The 21516-nt window shown below is 38.7% G+C and overlaps 1 protein-coding gene across 1 annotated transcript in view; it reads right to left on the reverse strand.

Moving 5' to 3' along the window:
- Window positions 1-21516, reverse strand: part of SLC44A4 (solute carrier family 44 member 4) — a 1277084-nt gene that overhangs the window by 204103 nt on the left and 1051465 nt on the right. The window contains exon 15 of the mRNA XM_044082136.1: window positions 8800-8902. Coding sequence (XP_043938071.1) covers window positions 8800-8902 — 103 coding nt within the window. The remainder of the gene's footprint in view (window positions 1-8799; window positions 8903-21516) is intronic.

The raw sequence follows: 21516 nt of genomic DNA on the forward strand, positions 1-21516 counted from the left end.
ACAGGGCAGGTTTCCCAAAAGAAATACTGACTAACAGAGGTGCCAATTTCATGTCATACCTGTTGACTTGTCTGTAGAAATACTGTGGGGGTGAAGCACCTAAAGGCCACCCCCACCATCCCCAAACTAATGGTCTGGTGGAGAGATTAAACCCTACACTCAAGATGATGTTACAGGCATTTGCAGATCAATTTAAGAGGGACTGGGAAAAATATCTGCCCCATCTGTTGTTTGCTTACAGAGTTGGTGCTCCATGAATCCACAGGTTTTTCACCCTTTGAGTTGTTGTATGGGCACAGGGTGAGGGGACCTCTAGATTTGATGCCAGATGAGTGGGAGGATGAGTGCGACTCCCAAAAGGAGTCTGCTGTGGCATATGTCCTAAACCTCAGGACAAGGCTCAGGGAACTCATGGACTTGGCCCAGGAGAACCTGGCAGAAGCACAACAGCAGAAAAAGGTCTTGTATGACAGAAATGCTTGAGCTAGAGAGCATGCTGTAGCGCAGCAGGTAATGGTTCTCATTCCTGTCAGACACAACAAGCTGCAGCCAGCTTATGAAGGATGCTTCAAAGTGGTAAGGAAGGTCAGTGATGTTAACTACATGGTAGAACTGCTAGGCAGGAGGCAGGGGCACATATTGGACCATGTTAACATGATGAACCCTCACCATGATAGGGAGGTCCTTGTGATAAATATCTGCAGTACAAGGTAGGGGGCATCTTATTGGGATCTGAAGAAAGAGGCAGAAACCAGCTCCAGCTCCAGACTGACTGTGATCTCTGTGTGCGCTTAAGGGAAACTGTACTTGTCATCCTCCCAATGTGCAAGTCCCTCACTGGTGCTAATGGTGAGGATTGAGGCTTTTTGATTACTGGGCCAGTGCAGGAGCATCACAATCAATTCCACTAATGAAACTCTAGCCACTTCTTATTTCCTACCATCCCTTCCATATGCTTCTTCTATTCTAAAATTTTCACTCTCTCCTTATAGTAAAACTCAGTCAATGCTACAACAAGATAGCTACATTTGCCACTGGTCAGCCTCCCTATGCTCACCACTGCTCTGCTCACAAAACCCTTAATTGGCTAGAACTCCCCCACCAAGCAATTATGTTAACACACAAAATACAATGCCTCATTTTCACAAACAACCTCAATGCTACTTCAACATTATATCCCATCTCATGATGTACGTTCTTCTCAAATGCAACTTCTAGCCATTTACAAACCTCAAAGATCAACAGAGCTAGCCTGTACTCTTACTGTGTAGCCAAATCCTGGAATAGTATTCCAGAATCAGTTATATTAATACCTCATTACTATTCCTTCAAATCTCAACTGAAAGGACATCTGTCGAACAACAGGATCTGCCCATGCTCTGTCGAACAACAGGATCTGCCCATGCTCCTCAACATCTTCGTACCCATTACTATTCTCTTATATCAGGATTTAGTACTCATTACTCTCATCAGAACTTACTACTTCTACCCTTCGTGATATATCCTCCTCCCTAGACTTTCCTTCAGTATACCTAAACACTGAACATTTCTTTCATTCCACTCATACTCTACCCTTTCTCTTTTATGACATCTCATTAATAGCTACTGATAAAAACACTTGAGTCAATGTCTGTAGATATTTTGTTCTAACATTTTTGCTTATTATTGTGGGTATATAGCATATAAATAAATGAATAACAGAATGGTAAGTGGCCAAGCATGCATTTGGACTGCAGGTTGCAGACTGCCTTCCCTGTCAAGGATTGATATCAGAGTATAGGCAAAGAGAAAGGAATAGGGGAATCCTAAGTGAAAGACCAGCAATGATAGAGATTTTAGCCGAACCTAAAACAGGAGGTGCTGTTAAAAAAGGGATGATTAGTAGGGCATATCAAATATTGCATAATAACTATAGGAATAAATCCGAGGAAATTAGCAAATATTTAGAAGAGAGATTGGATAAGCAATTCACAAAGAAATAATGGGAAGATGTATGTATGGCTCCCAAATACAAAGTCTAGAAGATTTAGGAGGTTTGCTTGATGTGTTTGCATAGATATGCTATACCCTAAGCAGACTCCAAAGAATTGTTCCTCAGTTAAATTGCAAATATTGGAGGTGTGAAGGGAAAGAAAGAGATAATTGGGAACATATGTTTGGGAGTGTAATGAGTTGTCAGACTTTAAAAATTCCCTACAGACTACTTGGTCAGAAATACTGGGTAAGCAAATTGATGTAATTAAGGAAGTGATGTTTTTGAGCCGGTATACAGGATCTGAATTGCCTAGACATAGTAAGGCTTTGCTGAGTTTAATTCTGGTGGCTGCCAAAAACACAAATATTAGAAAATGGAAATCAAACTATAAACTAACTGTACTTGAAGCATGAATATAGTATCAGAGATAAAACACCTGGGAGTGGGATCTTTAGAAAAGGGTAGGAACAAATTACAAAAATGGGAATTGTGGGAACAATACATGCAGAATAATGTTTTGGAGGTGGAATGAGGTTTAAGGGAAATCAAGAAGTGAGTGAGCAATGTAATGTTCAACTGGCAACAACGGTGCAGAAGATTATATGTGATGTATAATGTTTGTAACTGATAATATTTTAATGTGATTTGCTTTCATTAATATAAAGTTAAGATTACCTATGTCTTAAGTGATAATTCAATAAAGATGTTTAAAGAAAAGATTTCAGACCCATAGCTAATCTCTTCCTACTCACAGATATTTGATAACCTAGTTTACTAGTAAATCTTCACACATACAGAATTGACAATTACCTGCTCTGTGATAAGCAACATAGATCTTAAAATAGGCTTCAATGCCATCATATATGCCTTATATACTGCTACTAACTTCATATACAACAATAAGAAAGGCAATAAAATAATAGCCAGAATTACTGATATGACCAGAGAATTTGATGTTAATTATATATTACTGCTGGACAAAGTAGATATTCTAAACTGTTTAAATTACATCACAGAATGGTTAGTGTGTTACCTATCTGAAAAGACTTTTTAGACCAGAGTAGATTTGAAGCTTTCAAACACAAACATTAAAATATTGTGTTCTGCAAGGGTCAGCATTGGGGCTATTGCTCCTCTCTCTATTTTTAAATGGCCTGATTCATGATTTACCCTTTCTCAGAGTAGTTCTGTATGCAGACGATATACTCATTCTATGTGCAGATAACTCTTAATCCAGTGTCTCACTAAGAACCCAACAAGAATTTACAAAACAAGTCAAATGAACCGCAACTAACAGACTTCCCATAAAAACTACCAAACTGGGAGTAATATTTACCACACAGTAATGATTTGTTAAAATACATCCATTTATAATACACAATGTACAGGGTAATCCCATTACTTTATAAAAATCAAATCACTGATTAACACCTGCCCCAACTCTTTCAAACATACAGAAATAACTGTGAACAGGCGCTGTCACAACTAAAGCTTTGTATAAAAAAATAATCCAACTTACTTGCTCCATCCTCTAGGCAAATTAAGAGTCAGAAGCATGCAACTTCATAAAATAGGGTATGTCCAATCCAATTTTATACTCATCCACCAACACACAACTTCTTCAGAAACAGAAGAGAAAATATGTTGATTTGCCTACTACAGGGCAAACAAATACACCACTTAATTGGCTACCACTACATACCAGAGCTACTAGCTTATTTATAGTCCTACTTCATGGTATTATGAAAGAACACTCCAGTCAACCACTGAAATATTTACTCATCATGAAGGAGCAAACATATGCACTAAGATATGGCAATACAGTAGCAGTGTAAATTTCTACACTACGTTTAGCAACGCAATTGGTGAAACAGCTTTCAGCAAACTAGCTCCTGTAACATGAAACCACTTCCCAATGGAAATTAGAAAGCAAAGAAACAACAAAAACATTCAGAAAACAAGCTAAGACAAACTCATGCGACTGCTTCAGTTATTATACAACTTGGCTTACTCAATAACAAGAAATTGTGCTAGTGTTTCTTAACCACTAGTAAAAATTAGCATATCATATATGTACATATGTAAATGTATTTGACACATTACATACATTAACTTGCATCTTCAACATTTAAATGCATTTCTACTAACCATCTTAGCAAATTGTCTTATCGTATCTAATGGCTTTAGTGCACATTTATCAAAACTGCTAAGCTTCTGTAATTACACTGTATGCCTTAATTGTAAGTTTTGTACAGTTACTATATGGTCTGCTGTGTCTGAGCCTGGGTTGTGACTGGAAAAAGTCAAACTTTCCAGCCCAGCAACCTCCTTAAACAGAAAAAGAATATAATCTGCTATTGAACCAAAAATACAATAAAGAAAAACAATATATGTGACATGTTTTGGTATTTCAGGTTAAATACCATTATAAGAGAAATATGTTTTGTACCATATTTATTTCAAGTGTCACTTTTCCAGAAACTCAATAAACCAATTTCCCCATAGCATGTCTTATAGTATCACATTTCTTAGATACCGTCCTCAGACAGTTAAGTGAGGAAAATTAAGTAACCTGATGAAGTGTGACAATATATGATTTTATTGATTTGTAAAATGTATTGAGTACAGCTCCAGTAACCACAACATTAATACAGCTGGAACATTAAGTGCAATCCAGAGACACCCCTTAAGAGAACAGTGCAAAAAGCTAAAGCTTGTGTAGAAAGACTGACAATAATTGCAACTCTAACAAAGGGCTATGCAGACAGTGCATTACAGCTGGCACACTACCTAACACAACATAAGAGTCCAGTGATAAGTGCATGTATAAAAGCTGAAGAATATGTGAATAGTTAGGTACCTTCTTCAGGACTAGTTGCAACATGTACAGAAACTTTGTGTTATCTGGTGTTCCACTGAGAGTCAATGATAACTTGTCCTTATAACAGCTCTGTCATTACAGATTATAGCAATAACCCACGCACCTGGGTGTGGGTAATGCTGGATTTACCCATGGTTGATGTGGTTTGGTCATGAGGGCGAAGCCCGAGTGGCCAAACAAAGACAACCGTGGGTAAATCCAACATTACCCACACCCAGAAGTGGGCTATTGCTATTATACAATGACATTATTTAAGAAAAAAAATAATTACTTTTCTTAAATAATAGCATTGTATAATGCCTCCTTCCTGCCCTTCCGCAGCTGTCTGGTATTCTGCGGCAGTTCTGATGTACTGCGCATGCATATGCCTACGCAGTACATCACAGCTGTGGGCAAAAGCAACGGAGAAAGCAAGATCTCCGTTGCTTTTTACAAACTGTCTCGCTATGTTAAACTCGTTTAACATAGCGAGACAGTGTGAAGCAACGGAGATCTTGCGTTCTCTGTTGCTGTAAAAAAAAAAAAGTTATAGTAATGGAAAAATGGACCTTTTGCCATTACTATAACTCTGATTTACAACGTGCACACTGACCAATCAGCATGCATATTTTTGAATATTAATGGAGGGTCACTGTATAATACTGAATTTTGTATATCAGACCTTATATTCACTTGGCATTACTTAATCTCATACTTTTCTAAAGTCACTTTACTGCCACAAAGTTAAAACATATTCACTGCAGCAGTAGTATATATAGTATTGTTTTTTTTCCTCTCACTTTACTAAAAAAGACAACATGAGCTTAAACAATAAACACAATTTCAGTCAATCTCGCACCAATTAGAAGTCCTACTTTCATTTCCTCTGTTAAAGCCATGTGCACATATATAGGTCCCACTATTAGCCTTTTATACAGACTACATCATAAAACCCATATCGCTGATGCCTCAGGCCCTCTCATTGTGTTAGTACTGGTTCCATGCCACCCTTGTTTAATATGATCTTATAAAAGTCTCTGCACCTCCTCAAACCTGAAAGAAAGATCAGATTTTTTACTCCATCAGCAGGTAATGAGTCCCTTAGCAGAAGGAATGTGCTCCACAGCAATTCCCTTTCCAGAGCCCTATCTTCAGACTACCTAAAAGTCACCATTTCTAAATGATGCAGCAACAGCATCTACTTTACACTATATTTTTGAACTTCATTTCCTTGGACACCATATTTCTGCTATAATGCCACCTCCTCAAATTCTCAATGCACTGAGTCTCCCTACTCATATTTGTAACCCACTTTAGTTTTGCAAATTAAAACACTAAGACATTCTAAAGATATAATGCAGTAGTAAAACATCTTTGCGGCATGTAATCTAACCTTGATTCACTATAAAATCTGTTTGCTAAAATCCAAACATGTACCATAAAGACAATCTGATTAAATGAATATCATTTTAACTCCATGAAATGACAACAGAAAGGAATACTGAATGAATATCTGACCAGTCTTTCTTCAAGTGAACTCCCCACCCACCATAACTAGTCAACTGATCCCATTTCATTGATAAGGACAACACACTTTCCTACTTTCTCTCTGAGTGAAATATTTACAGACTGCCTATATTCTGCTGATTAGCTCTCCTTTTGATGTTCTTTACTGTAGATATCTCTCCGCCATTGCAATTATACCTCCAAACATTACCAGTATACAGTAAATAATGCCCGATGGAATACCTCACATCTACAAAAATCTTTCTTTAAGCAGTTTTTGTGTGTCAGTTATGTTTTCCAAGATACACTAACTTCCTGGCGGAAATCATATATATATATATATATATATATATATATATATATATATATATATATATATACCCGTGGAGGTGCAACGGTAGCATTGTCGCCTCACAGAAAGAGGTTTTCCCGTTAGATTCTCGGCTGGAGTGCCTTCTGTGTGGAGTCTGCATGTCCTCCCCCTTGGTCAAGTGGCTGGGGTTCGAAAGACATGCGTGAATGGGAGTGCCTTCGTTGAAGGTTGGGTGTCGAGTTGGCACCTCGGCACCATAAGAATCTACTGCCAATCATTAGCAGACCGGAGTTCTGCTGTGGCGACCCCTAACCGGGAAAAGCCGGAAGAAGAATATTTTATATATATATATATATATATATAATACATATGTATGTATAGGTATATATATATATATATATATATATATATATATATATGTATATATATATATATATATATATATATATTTAACCTGTATCTGGCATACACGGCATGCTCTGATCCACTACTGATGGATTTAGTGATCTAATCTGATGGATTTAGGAATATAAACCTACATCAAAAGAAAGTTTTGGGTACATCTCCCACAGGATACATCTGCTGTACAACAAACTCATCATCCACATAAGGGTTAATATGCAATTACTGACCATGGGGATGGGTAAGGCCAGTCTATAACCAAATGGAATAGGTTATTTCAAGCACAAAATGGGAAACTGGCTAGGCTTAAAATGGCTCACAAGGGCAGCTGGCCTAGTACTTCCTTATGAGCCTAAACAAAAGCACTAGTTGTTCTACCAAATTGCACACATTACTTTTCATCTTCTCAGCTATTCTTCTATCATACACATTATCCCAGTCACTTTATGCCAGTTGATTCTAGCTCAGACCTCCTCATTCAGACTTCCTTTTTCTCAATCACACATCACAGATACTTGAAGCTTTTAACCTCTTCCCTTGCTTTCCCTTATATCGCAATTTTAAGCTTACTATGATTTCCCCATTTGCTGCCATGACCACTGCCTTGTCTGCCTTCAGTTTCATCCCATATGCTTTCAGTTTTACATTGTAACCTCCAAGGTTCATGTGAATTATTCCTTCTTGCTAAAAAATGTTCAACATAAATCTGCAAATGAAAAAGACTTTCTCAATGTATTAATCTCTGTTGGAAAGAAATGCATGTAAGAAAATTAAGACTGTCATACCTATTTTAAAAATGTATGTTAGAAAAGCTGATTAAGCTAAGTAAGAAGCCAACAGCCATCGGACTCCTATTGAAACCCTATGAACAGCTGTCACAATCCAGAAGTAAATTTTACTTCACTTCACTTCACATCACATCACATCTCTGGGAAATTCAGATTAATCAGTCCACCTACTGCATGTGTTCTGGATGTAAAAAGAGAAACTAGAGTACTCAGTGAAAGCCCACATAAACAAAAGATGGAGTAATAGGCATACAGACTCTTATGAAGGCACCCCAGCTGAGAATCAAACCAGAGAACCTTTTGATGATAAGCAACAATGCTACTCACTGTGCCACTATGCCACCTCAATTCAAAATACCTTGTTGTTAACTTATTAAAAATACTGACAGAAAGAAATACATGTATGCTAACTTGTATTAACCTCTGTTCTTTTAATATGTATCATGTTTGTGACAAGGAAAATTTGCCAATTTGCCAGTCTGCCAAGATTGTGGCTAAAAAATGTTGCTGCCCAGTTCAATTACCCAATTAAAAACAAAAATAAATAAATAAAGCATACTGGATCACATGCACTGAAAACAAAGTTACACATATTTGTGTCTCTCTTCCCAGTCTTTAAAAGCAATTTAACCTGACACCATTCCTCTGCTGCTCTGCTTTACCTAAGCTCTTTTTTTGATGCCTGAAAATCAACAATGACTAACCCCTTACAGTTTAGGATGTGAACTTTACAGCTTCACCTTAAACAATATCTTGTGGCTATTCCATAAACAGACAATGATAGCATCTCAGCTGCTTACCTTGAGTAACATCTACTAGGCACTACAGCTTTCTTGGTATGTACCGTTAACAGTTGGCAGAAATGCTGATGGGATACAACATCACCTTAAAAGAAACAGAAACTGAATATGAAGTAAGCCAGTAAAAGTACAATTCTTGGCATTGTGCAACTTACCAAAGGGCTGCAAAATTGGGTACTGCTGAAATTATTGCAGTTAGGGGCAGATGAGTTTGTTGTCATGACAGTATAGAGAGGTTCTCCTGAAGTGGCAAGGTAACTGAAGGTTCAGGTTAAGGATGAATGGATAACAGAGGTTTTTATGCAACAACATATTTTCATTCTTTCTTTTTTTCAAGGTACAGAGTGTTACCTTTTGCAAAGCACATTACAGTCTCTCAATGAAACGTTGCCTGTATGCACTGGGTAAAATTCTTCAGCAATAATAGAAGTAGTAGCTGTATAGTTCCACTGGAGATAAGACAGATATCAGATGCGCAAGTACACTAACTTTAATGGTGTCCATTTGTAACAAATTAATTCACTTAGTCTACCAGTATTTTTCATAACCACCACAAAATAATTCATCTCTCACAGAAAATATGAATGAAAAGAGAATTCCAAACCACTGTAGTGAAATATAAACTGTATTATACAATGTAAACTCGGCAAAGCCAATAAGCGTGCACATTGATTGGTTAATCCAACCTGCGTGCACATTGTAAATCAAAAGGAACTAATGAAAAAGTCTGGCCGCTAACGTATCATGCAGCGGCAATGGCAAAACATCAAATGGAAAAAACAACACAGTAAAGCATACCATAGCAAGCACCAAAACTGTAATAAAGTGTGCGGTATTGCAGCTGATTCACCCAAAAAACATTATCGTTATTAATACCCTACTCAGTCCCTCAGCTCGAACAGCAATTAACTTCATAAAAGCAGATCCACCCTCACTTGCGACTTGTAACCCTATTTCTTTAAAGTATACACTTTATATACCACTACAGAAGTCCTATGTAAATGGAGAAAAAGCAGCAAAACCGTAATCAAGTCTCCGATATCATACCTCAAAGCACCCAGCACCGAGTCTTGCTTCCTGATGCAGTCCTCCACCCCTCAGCTCATAAACACAAATCTACTTGGCAAAGCCAGATCCACACTCCGTCAACCTCTTATTTCAAAAGTGTATGCGTAACATACAATGTACTAAACTACATTTAACAACTGTAAAAATGCCACAACAGAAAAAAAAAAAAAACACAAAAATGCGAGCACTGCACTTCTTGATTCCGCCCCTAAACCTTTAATAAAATAAACATGAATTAAAAGTATGGACTATTTTATCTCAAAGTGCAAGAATACAAACTAAATCAAACAAAAACCTAAATAGCAGGAACACAAACATAACACAACACAAAACAAACACCATTGTACAATAGCAATAACCCACAGCTGGGTGTGGGTAATGCTGGATTTACTCACGGTTGGCTTCGCCCTTGTGACCAAACCACACCAACCGTGGGTAAATCCAGCATTACCCACACCCAACCGTGGGTTATTGCTATAATAATTATGTCAATATACAATAAATATAAACATAGAATTAATATTTATAGTTACATATTTTGCAACTTTAATGTCTTGTATCTAAACAGGATTTATATATTCTGTCAAGCTAGCATGTTTGGCTACCACTTCAGCGCTAGGTATGCATCCAGATTTTCTGTTTGCAACTTGTAGGTAGCCACTTTATACCAGGAAGCATCAGTTAAAAGAAAGTGTAGTGAGCACAACAGTTCAGAAAAATAAACATTCTTCATAGTAATAAACAATGAATGAAAAAAAGAGGAAAATTAGCTAGTATGTTAGTGAACAAAACCAGCCTAGTCTCCTCATTTCCCTGTTTAGTGGATAAACTGCAGATTTTAATTAACACCCTAACATTTCTTATCCCTCACTAGAAATTAAAGAGCTCAGTAAAAATCAGTATATAAATGAAATGAAAGGTGAATACATGGCATAAATAATAGTACCTTGACATATACAATGTTTATGACAGGGACACAACATTCAGAAAAAAATATGATCAACAAGATGAGCATAGTTCTAGAACAGTAGATGGAAAGAATTACCTTGGGGGGTAATATGAGGAAGCAGCTTTTCTGCAGTATGGCAAAAGCACAGAACCATCCTTTGGAAGACAATGAATTACAGGAAGGGAGTAATATAATATACGCTATTAAGTTGCCTACATTAAATAATAAAGAGTCAAAGTAACACACAACACTAAGAGAACATGGTTTCTTGTCTCCTAACAGTCTGTTTAGATTATGGTGCTCCAGAGATACTATCCTTTCTGTACACAGTCAAGCTTCCATTCATTCTTTCAGTATGACTTCAAGTTCCATTCCTTAGAAGCACTACCTTGCACACTGGACACTTGACCACTACTCTAATTCATGCTACATAGGTATTTTTTCGGGCTATGCTCCTATTTAGCTTCATCTAATCTTCAAAAGGCTATGGCTGGTCTGAATTCTTTATCTGCATTATTGCTTAAAAATACTGAAAAGACCAAGACAAATTATAGTATCCCCCTCTCCCCACCATCTGTAAGGTACAGTTGTGTAAGTAAACGTACCATAACAGTAGATGATTGAATGATCACTGCTGTAATAGCCTTAGCTATATGGGTTATATTCTGCCAAAGTTAAACGGCAAGCCAGCTTCCAAGGTTTCTGGGCGCCGTCCATGGATCCAAACTGTCAGGCAGTTGGAGCTGAGCTGACTAAAAGACAAGTTTGGGCACCAAGCCCTTAAGAGCTTTCTTACCAGCAGGGAGAGAGGGAGACTGAGCCATGAAATGACAATGCTAGGAACAAAAATAAATAAATGTCCAAACCCTATCATAAAAAAACACCAACAAAAAGAGGAGATGGAGGGAGTGGTTGTTACAGCAGTGATCATTCAAAAATCTATTGTTATGGAAAGATTGCTTACACAATTTTAATAAATTCATCATACTGATCACTGTTGCAGTAGACTTAGCTATATGGGTAGATTATCCTACCATAAAACATTTGGTAGGTGGAAAGAGGAAAGTCCAGGAGCCCAAGATAATGGTCCTAGTAAAGCCTGATCTAGACCTAGAGAAGGAATTAAGCGTATGGTGCTTTGGAAAAGTATGTACAGAAGATCAAGTAGCAGCTTCTAGAATACATCAAGAATAATAGAAGATGTCAAGACCCTGGTAGAGTGGGGCCTTAACCCTGCCTGGAATAGTTTTGCTATGGTGAGTATAACAAAAAGTAATAGCCTAGGGTTGCCAACCTTTGGGAATTCTTCCAGACTGTCCAGAATTAAGGGATACTGTCCGGAAAACGTAGACTGCCTTTTCCAGTGTATTGTCTGGAAAAAATAAAATCAATTATGTACAGGATGTTAATTGGGAAAAAAAACTTCTTAACAAAACTGTGGTGTTGTCTTCTCCTTTAAGGTACGCCATGTGTTGCATGCACACATGCCACCATGGATGTAAACTTATTACAGACTTGCACACAGAATTTAAATTGGCCATTTTGTTAAGAGAGAAGGCAATTGTGTGTGTGTGTGTGTGTGTGTGTGTGAGAGAGAGAGAGAAAGAAAAATTATAACTAGCAGTTCTGTTTCTGTATGATGGAGAAAGTGGTGTGTGTGTGCGTGTGTGTGTGTACATATGTATGTGTATGTGAATGTGAGTGTATGCAATTTAAACTAGCTGTTCCATTTCTGTATGCAAGAGAAAGTGTGTGTGTGTGTGTGTGTGTGTGTGTGTGTGTGTGTTGCTGTGTGAGAGTAGGTGTTTGTGTGTGTGATGAAAGCAGAGAGATGGTAGGTGTGCAAGGGGGTGGGAGTGTTTTTCACATACCTCTCAGATGTCCAGATTTAGCCTCACAGTTTTGGTCTATTTCTAATAAAATCTGTGGTTTTCTCGCAATTTATGGAAGACTAAAGTCACTAAATAATAACGTACTGTATATGAGTTTCAGAAAATGCATGCCAACACAAATCCTGTTATTCTAGCAGCTTTCTGAGTTAGAGAGAGTAATATTTAAAATATATCTCTATTTGTTGGCCATTATATCTCTCTTTATTTTAGGCTTTGCCCTTATTTCTTGCACTAAGAGGCAGAGAGGTATGCATACCTCACGACTGTCTAGATTTTTGCATCCTATTTTTGGCCAATATTCCTCATAAAATCTGTGGTTTTCTGGCAATTCACAGAGGAGTGAAGTCACTAAATAATGACATATAGGAGTTTCACATTTCATAGGTTGGTACTGGGCTATCGTCCCTAGGGCCTATACAAGCCTAGTCATAACAGTTCCCTGGATATTTCTTCCCTGGACCCCTGTCTAGCAGGGTGACTGACATGATCCCCGGTGTGAATTTCCTATCTCCCATCCAATCATTACGGTTCCTTTTGGAGAGGGCCAAGGAGGCGCTCTACTTGACATGTATGGGCAGTCTATTCCAGAGTATGGGGAGTCTCTGGGTCAGGAACCTATCCCCTCCAGCATGTTTTGTTCATTGTGATGACAAGGTTTAGATCCCTGGAGCGTGTGGCTCTGAGGGATTGGGATTTCTTTAAATGGAACATGTCCAACAGCTCAGGGCTTGACATGCCCTTGTATGTTAAGCAGAGATCGCCTCTGAGTAGATGATATGCCACAGAGTATAGCTGGATTTTTTTTAGACGGTCAGCATATGGCATCTGCTTTAGGCATGTGATTCTTTTAGTGATGTATTTCTGCGTCCTTTCCAGCTGTTGCAGATGTCCTGTGAGGTACATACCAAGCGGGGCATTATACTCTATAATGGGTCTAATGAGGGATGAGTATAGTGGGACAATGACCTCCTTTTTTCTGGATGAAAAGCCCTTAGTGATGAGGTGTGCCACATAGAAGGATTTCCTGACTGTTGTGGTGATGTGGTTATCAAAGGTGAGACCAGTGTCCACCTGTGTCCCTAGGTCTCTCATCACACTTTTTGTGTTTAGTGTACTGCCACCTATGTGGCAATTCATGGGTACATGTTTTTTTTCCAAAGGGGATAACTATACATTTCTTGGCAGTGTCAGTAATACAATCGTCTTTGGTGCAGAAGGCTGTGGATTCTACTCCACACCATGTAAATGGAATGCAGTTCTGCAGTGCACTTTTGACTGCTGATTATTTGGTGCATTTTAAGGGGGGGGTAGGGGTTCTGCACTCCTGAGTGTGTTCTCATTTGTATGAGATGCCTAGTAACTATGAACTTGTCAGTTTGTCAGCCATTCCCTGTTGTAATATTACCAGCTTACTATTTTTAAGGTAACACAGGCAATTCTTCAAGGGTAGCAGGTGCTGAATTTGTAGATAAAACCCTGAAATGTAAAGTTGTTTGCATGTAGCAACTTCTCCATTAGTTACAGATCTCTCTAATGTGGAATTATTCGGATTACTTGTACATCTGCAGAAACTGTGATTATTGACTAATATTGGTAGATCGTAATGGCAGATGTCTGAGTGGCCTTTATGGTTGAAATTTTTCTGAAACGGGTAGTTTTGTCATTATTGGTTCATGCATACATACATTTGTTTCATTGCTTACTGAAAGAATTTCAAAACTACAAATGTAAAACACATTCTAGCAAGTGGTGCTGTATTTTGCAAGGAATATAATTTAATACGATCAGGAAGGTGAATCAAAAAACACATACATGTTTGCAAGGCCCTAAAATGTGTGCAAGGAGCCTATGGTTTGAAAACAGCCCAAAGGTAAACTTAATCCTCCACTGGCCAGATGCATTTTCTTTGAATGTGGTTTTAATGCCTTTTCAATGAATGTGAATTTCAAGGCCAGAGAAGTGTACTGCTCAAGTTAAGTCTGTTTCCATTGTTTAGCAAATGGCTATTATTGTGTGTGTGCTATTTTATTTCAATATCTGTAATCATTATAGAAGTAAATGAAGCAGTATGTACACTGACAGGTTTGAGCAGTGTTTATAGTAATTAGGGAGAAATAGCCAAATAATGGAACACAGGAATGGCTGGGAAGGGGACTGCAGGAGGAGGGGCTGCCCTAGGGCCTCATTTGACCTTTATCCAGTTCTGTACATGTCCAGAATATTTGACATGAAAAGTTGGCAACCATATAATAGCCGTAGACAACCATTTGGAAATTTCTGTTTTAAAAAAGGCTGTCCCTTCTTTTTACCTTCACAAGAAATGAAAATAATTGAGCCACAGATCTGAAAAGACTTGTACTGTCAAGATAGTATCCAAGTTGTCTGTGGAAATCCAAGTTATAGAGTATCCACCCTCTCTCTCTCATTGTTAGGTTGAGGAAACAAAACAGGACGATGGATTGTTTGGCTTAAAGTAAAATCACAGTAAAAAGCACTGAAATAAAAGTCCAAAGAAGTCCAAACAACGAAAAGTTGAGTTAGAAAAAACCTTTTATAAACAACAGCTGTTGTTTATAAAAGGTTTTTTCTAACTCAACTTTTCGTTGTTTGGACTTCTTTGGCTTAAAGTAAACTCAGATACCATTTTAAGCATAAAAGAAGGATTAGTTCTCAAAGAAACCTTGTCCTCATGAGAAATTAGATAGGGTTAACTCACCATAACAGCATTAATTTCAGATACTCTTCCTGCAGAGGTCAGAGCAATCACTAAAATGGCCTTCCATGTTACAAACTTCAATTCAACCAGGCTAGCTGGTTCAAATGAAACAAATGTTACTTTTCTAACACAAAATTAAAATCCCAAAAGAGGGGCCCATTGGTTTTCTTAGAGGCCTCATGCAAAACCCCTTTCAAGAACATTTTGACATGAGACTGTATTGAAAGAGGAGGATCCACAGGCAGATATGCTGAACTGGCTGATAAGTGAACCTTGATAGAGGAATAAGAAAGGCCATAAAATAGTTACTCACACAAATGTTGTAAAACCATAGAACAGCCGCCCTGAATGGGTGCTGGCTATATTGTTGGCACCAAATAGAAAACCTTTTCCATTTGCTAATATCTGAATTTCTAATAAAAGGCTTTCTTGCTCCCATTGGTACTTGCTATATGTCATCACTAAACAAGTGCCTAAAAGGAATTAAGGCCCTATCACTGAGGCAGTCAGTGGAAGTTGACTGATGTTTGGGTGTCTCAAACACTGCTAATTCTTGTGTAAGGAGATACAGTCTGTGAGGAAGCTTGGGTAATTGCCCTGGCAATTTCCAAAAGGGAGGACCATGGTTGCCTGTGCCAGAAGGAAGCCACCAAAATGATCTTGGAGGATTCCTTCTGAATCTTCTAAAGTACACAGGATACCAGAGGAAAGGGTGGAAAAGCATACAGTAACATTCCTGTCAAGGGAAAAGAAAAGTCATCTCTCTTCCAGGCCTTCTTGCATGATGTGCTGGAACAGAATCTTACCAGTTGATTGTTCAGAGTGGAGGCAAAGAGATATACTTGAGGAACTCCCCCCATACATGGGACAAATCTTGGAAGATCTCCCTGATATAATTTCCGTTTGTAAGGGTCTTCCCTGGTCCTGCCCAGCATGTCAGCTATGCAGCTTTTCTCTGACACTATGTAGGGTGCCTGTAGAGTGAGATTGTTTTGTGAAGTTATATCCCAAGCTGATATGGCTAGTCTGCAAGGGGGTACAACCTGCTTCCCCCTGCTTGTTGATGTACCACATGACTGTGGTATTGTCTGTAACAAACTGATGTCCTGGGGACTAAAAACGATTCAAAGACTTAAGCGCCTTGATTATTGAAAGCATCTCTTTGATATTTATGTACCTGCATCTGTCCCTGATGTCTCACACACCCTGCACTTTTATCCCTCCTGAAACTGCCCCTCAAGTAAAGTCTGCAACATCTGTTGTGACTGACTTTAGAACAGTGAGGGAAAAGGGGAGATCTGAATTAAGAATATCTGTTGTCTCCACCAAATGATTTCTCTTTTGAAAAACCCCAAGCACTGGAATTTGAAAAGACAAAGGGTGTTGGTGATGGGATAAATTCTCATGTAGAGTCTTGCCAGGGGTATCATGAGACTCATAGAAGCCATGAGGTATTCCCTTGCAGTGTTCGAAGTCTAAGCAGAAAACCTTAGAAACAGATCTACATATAGATCTATTTTTTCCTGTTTAAGAAAAGCTGTTTGAACAGAAGTGCCTAGTTGACATCTCAGGAACAGAATCCTGTGAGGAGGAGTCAAAAAAGACTTTTGAATGTTCTAGTACAATCCCAGCTTGAATAAGAGATCTCTCACCCAAGAGAAAGAGATTCCTGACACTTTGAAAAAGACTGCAGAGATAAGCAAGTAATCTAAATATAGCTATAACTGGAGCTTCACACTTTGTGAATACTCTTGGTACAGTACAGAATTCAAAGGGTAAAGCAGAGAACTGACACATAGGCCATAGGCCTGGAAGAAGCATCAACAGAGTCATACACACACTCTGTAAACAATGAGTCATTAAGTGACCTGTGTAATGGAAGAAAATGAAAGTTATCTACTTACCATAACATTAGCTCCATGCTGTCTGATTTTCTTCTGCTTCAAACATGTAGGTTGTCTGATCTAACATTATCTGACCTCTGTGTTAATATCAATGCTTTTTTGGAATTAGACCTCGGACTCCTCCACTACATATAATTCTCTAAGCTGTACCTCAGATACTCAGATTGAGTTTACCCCTAGGAAAGGAACTCCTGGCCAGACAGATGGGTAGCAGCTAATGAAAAGTATTTCAGTCTAGTGTGACTGTGCACAGACAGGGAGTAACATCTACTCAATCATCTCAAAGTCATAGATGACAATTTGGAAGGGGGTAGGGGGGAGTTTAAAGCAGATGAAAATCAGACAACATGGATCTAATGTTATGGTAGGTACATAACATTTGTATCTAATGTCCATTTTCATCCATTCAATCATGTGGGAATGAATCCTAAGCTGCCAAACTTGGTGGTATCAAGGACATTCCTGTGTATGGTGGAACAAAAGGATGAATGTGACCATGATTGTGTGTCCAGCTTACAGTGAGACACAAAGGTATGTACCATTGACCATGTGGCTGCTGCACAAATATCATCAATGGATAATACTCTACTGAAGGCTGAAGAAGTAGAAACTGCTCTTCTTGAATGTGCTTTGGACTTATTAGGCAAAGTTAAGTTTTTCTTGCAATATAAGGAGAAATGCAATCTGATAACCATCGGTATAAGGTTACTTTAAAAACTGTTTTTCCCAATTTTGGTTTGGAAAAGGAAATTAATACTTGATCATCCTTTCTGAAAGCTTTTGTCCTGTAAAAACAAAATCTGATTTGTCTGTGAACATCTAACAAATGTAGAAGATATTCTCCTTTGTTTGAGTACCTTGGAAAGAAGAACGGAAGATCGATGAACTGGTTTAAATTAGTATCAGATGCCAACATAGGAATAAAGGATGTGTTAGTTCTAAGGGAGACTGTCTTTGTGAGAAAAAACAGATAAGAGGACTTTGATGATAGGGCCTGAAGTTCTGAGATCCATCTGGCTGATGTTACTAAGACTATGAAAATAGCTTTCCAAGTATGACATTTTAAACCTAATGTGCTGGTAGGTTTAAAAGGAGCCTGAGTTAAAGTTTGTAACAGAATGGTGATATCCCATGCTGGTGCTACAGCTCTAATGGGAGGTGTCAAAAGAAAAGCAAGTTTGAGAAAGGCTTTTGAAATACCATAGACATATCATAACGTCCAACATGAAAATTGGAAATAGTTGCCAATTGAACCTTAATAGTTGCAAAACTGGACCCTTTGTCAAAGAGGTCCAACAAATACTCGAGTATGGAAGGAACTGGTGCTGAAAAGGGGTCCAGACCTTTGGAGTAGGTCCAAATTGAAAATCTCTTCCATTTGCTGTTTTAAACTTTCCTAGTTAATGTTTTTTGTGAGACAGAAAATATATTAACTACTGCAGGGGGGAAGACTAGCATCTCTGGCTATGATAAAACTGGAGGACCATGTGGTTAATTTCATGGACTTCTGATCTGGAGGAAGCAGTGGGATGGGTGAGTTAGTAGACGTGGATAATGATCCAACATCCATGGAGGATGAACCAGAAGAGGGCCATAGGAAGGGTAATTATGTTTGTCAGGGCCAAAATGCAGCAACGAGGATCACTCTGGCCTTGCACTACCTTGCTTTCTGTATAAATTTGTTCATTAAGGGTAAAAGGGGGAAAAGCATACAGAAGACCCAGGGGCCAGCTGTGGACCAGAGCATTCCTCAGTAACTCTCCCGTGGGGAGATCAGGGAAAATACCTGCTGTATTTGTTGCTTAGATAAGAAGCAAAGAGGTTGCAGCAAGGCTGCCCCCAGTAACTGAAAATGGTTTATCACTGTAGAATTGACAGCCACTCATGAGACATCAGGACTGTCCTGCTCAATTTGTTCATGAGTACATTGGAGGTCCCTGATGTGCATTACTATCAGAAAGCATTGGGAATATACTGCACATTACCGGATCCTCATGGATTCTCAACAGAGAGGATAAGAATGAGTTACTCCTTATTTGTCAATGTACCACACAACAGCCTTGCTGTCTGTTTGCATGGATAACACACGACTGGGGAGTAGTTCTGAAATGCCTGCAATGCTAGGAGGACCACTCTCAACTCCAAGAGACTGATGTGATGATTGGCCTCTACTCTCGGCCATGTGTCGTGGGCCATCTTCCCGTCAAAATGCTCCCATCCCACCCCAGAAGGGATGTTCATGGTCACAACTGAAATTGGCAAATCTGTCTGGAAAAAACAGCCTTTGGTTACAGACGGGGATGATTATCCACCAAGATACACATTTTTTTCAGACTTTCAAAATCTGAATGTCTGCAGATAGAGGTTGGATGGATTGAGACCAATGTACTGCTAAAATCCAATGCAGTACTCTCATAAAAATCTTCCTAAAGCAATCATTAAAATTGTGGATGCCATGAGACCCAAGAGATGAATGATTAATCTCACTGGCGGTTTTGAGTTGTGTAGAACCTGAAGTGCTGTGAGATGAAGTGATTTGACCCTAGACTGGGGAACACTGACTATCTGATGTTTGGTGTTTAGGTGGCATTCTACAAACTCTATTGTCTTGAGTTGGAGTCAGTTGACATTTTGGTAGGTTTATAGAGATTCCTAAGTTCAGAAGCAACAGGAGTGCGTGTTCTCAGTGCATGAGAAAATGATTATTGGTGGGGGCAGTGAAGAGCCAGTCTTCTAGATATGAGAAGACATGGATCCCAGTAGGTGCAGGTGTTTAGCTACTACTGCCATAATCATGGTGAACACCCTGGGGGTTGTGTTGACATCAAATGGCAGTGCTCTAAATTGGAAATGATTGGCTCCCAGCTGGAAGTGGAGAAATCGCCAGAAGTATTTTGATGTGATACTAGGCATCCTGGAGATCTGTACAGCACATCCAATTGCCCTACCTCAGAGGAGGCAAAATGGACTGTATTGTGAACATTCAGAATTTTGTCCATTTTACAAACTGGTTTAGGTTTAGGTGACTTAGATCCAAAATGGGCTTTGGGTCCCCAGTCTTCTTTGGTACTAATAAAACCTGGAATAGACTCCTGATTTTAACAGGTCATTGTGTACAAGTTGGATTACTCTTTTTTTAACAGCTCTGAAATTTCTGTGTAAAGGCTGCCTGCCTAGCTGGATAGAATTTTGTAAATAATTCTACACTAATGTCTTTCGGCTTTTCCAGGTTAGGGGTCGCACAGTGGAACTCCGGTCCGCTATTGATTGGCAGTGGATTTTTAAGGTGCCGAGGTGCCAGCCCGATGCCCAACCTTTAAAGAAGGCACACCCATTCATGGACGCACCTACCTGCATGTCTTTAAATGTCACTCGACCGTGGGAAGGACATGCAGACTCCACAAAGAAGGCGCTCCAGCCGAGAATCGAACCGGAGAACCTCTTGCTGTGAAGGGACAATGCTAACCACTGCACCACCATGGCCTTTGAATATTATGATCCACAGGCTTGTTTTTTCAAATGTAAGCAAACTAAATGTAAGAAAATTGTGTATGTTCTGAGCTTCAAAAATATAACCACAGTGCACCCTGCTAGAAGAAAGCTGATAAGTAAAGCATTGTATGATTGTTTAATCTCAAGCTCGGAGACGGGCTGTCTGGCCTGGAAATTCTTTCCATTGTCTTAACTTAAGAGATAATTACTAAGGTTTTACATGTAAAGTCTCTTTTATTGCTGTGGTTTCTTGGCAGCTGCAAGATCAAAGAAATGTTAAAATTTTGAGTTTCTGTTAGCCTGGGAACTAAAGCAGAAGTGATAAAAATGATGTAATGTGAAATGACTCAGCAGTACTGTGTTATCAATTTAAGATTTTCTCAGAGAGAAAGATTCAGCATTTTGGATTTTGTCTGAAGCTGACAACAGCTCACCAGCACTCTGCAATGTATGCAAGTAGTTATTTAAAACTTAGAAATTTAACCAGATTAGTCTAGCTGTTTTCTATATTTATGTCAGACTATCCTGCAATATTGTTTTAAAGCATTTTCCTGTGATCTCTGAACTCTTGATTAGCACTGTGTTGAATTGATGAGGTTTGTCTTGTGTTTTTATTATTTATTATTAAATATGTTTAAACCTTTTAAGTGTGGCTGTTTTGTGTAGAGATAATTTAAGCTCTTAAAGAGTACTTGCATGTATTTGGTGATACTGTCCAAGCCACTCAACAGTCCTGCTCGGTCACATTTACTGTTTGGATAACAGTAACATTACACAGTGAAACTGGTCACCCTTTGGGAAGGGCTTATTAGTAGCTGATAAGAGTAGTTGGTAGCAGTGATTACTACCTT

This window comes from Protopterus annectens, chromosome 9.part0 (genome assembly GCF_019279795.1).
Source record: "Protopterus annectens isolate FY-2018-M chromosome 9.part0, PAN1.0, whole genome shotgun sequence".
Classification (NCBI taxonomy): Eukaryota; Metazoa; Chordata; order Ceratodontiformes; family Protopteridae; genus Protopterus; species Protopterus annectens.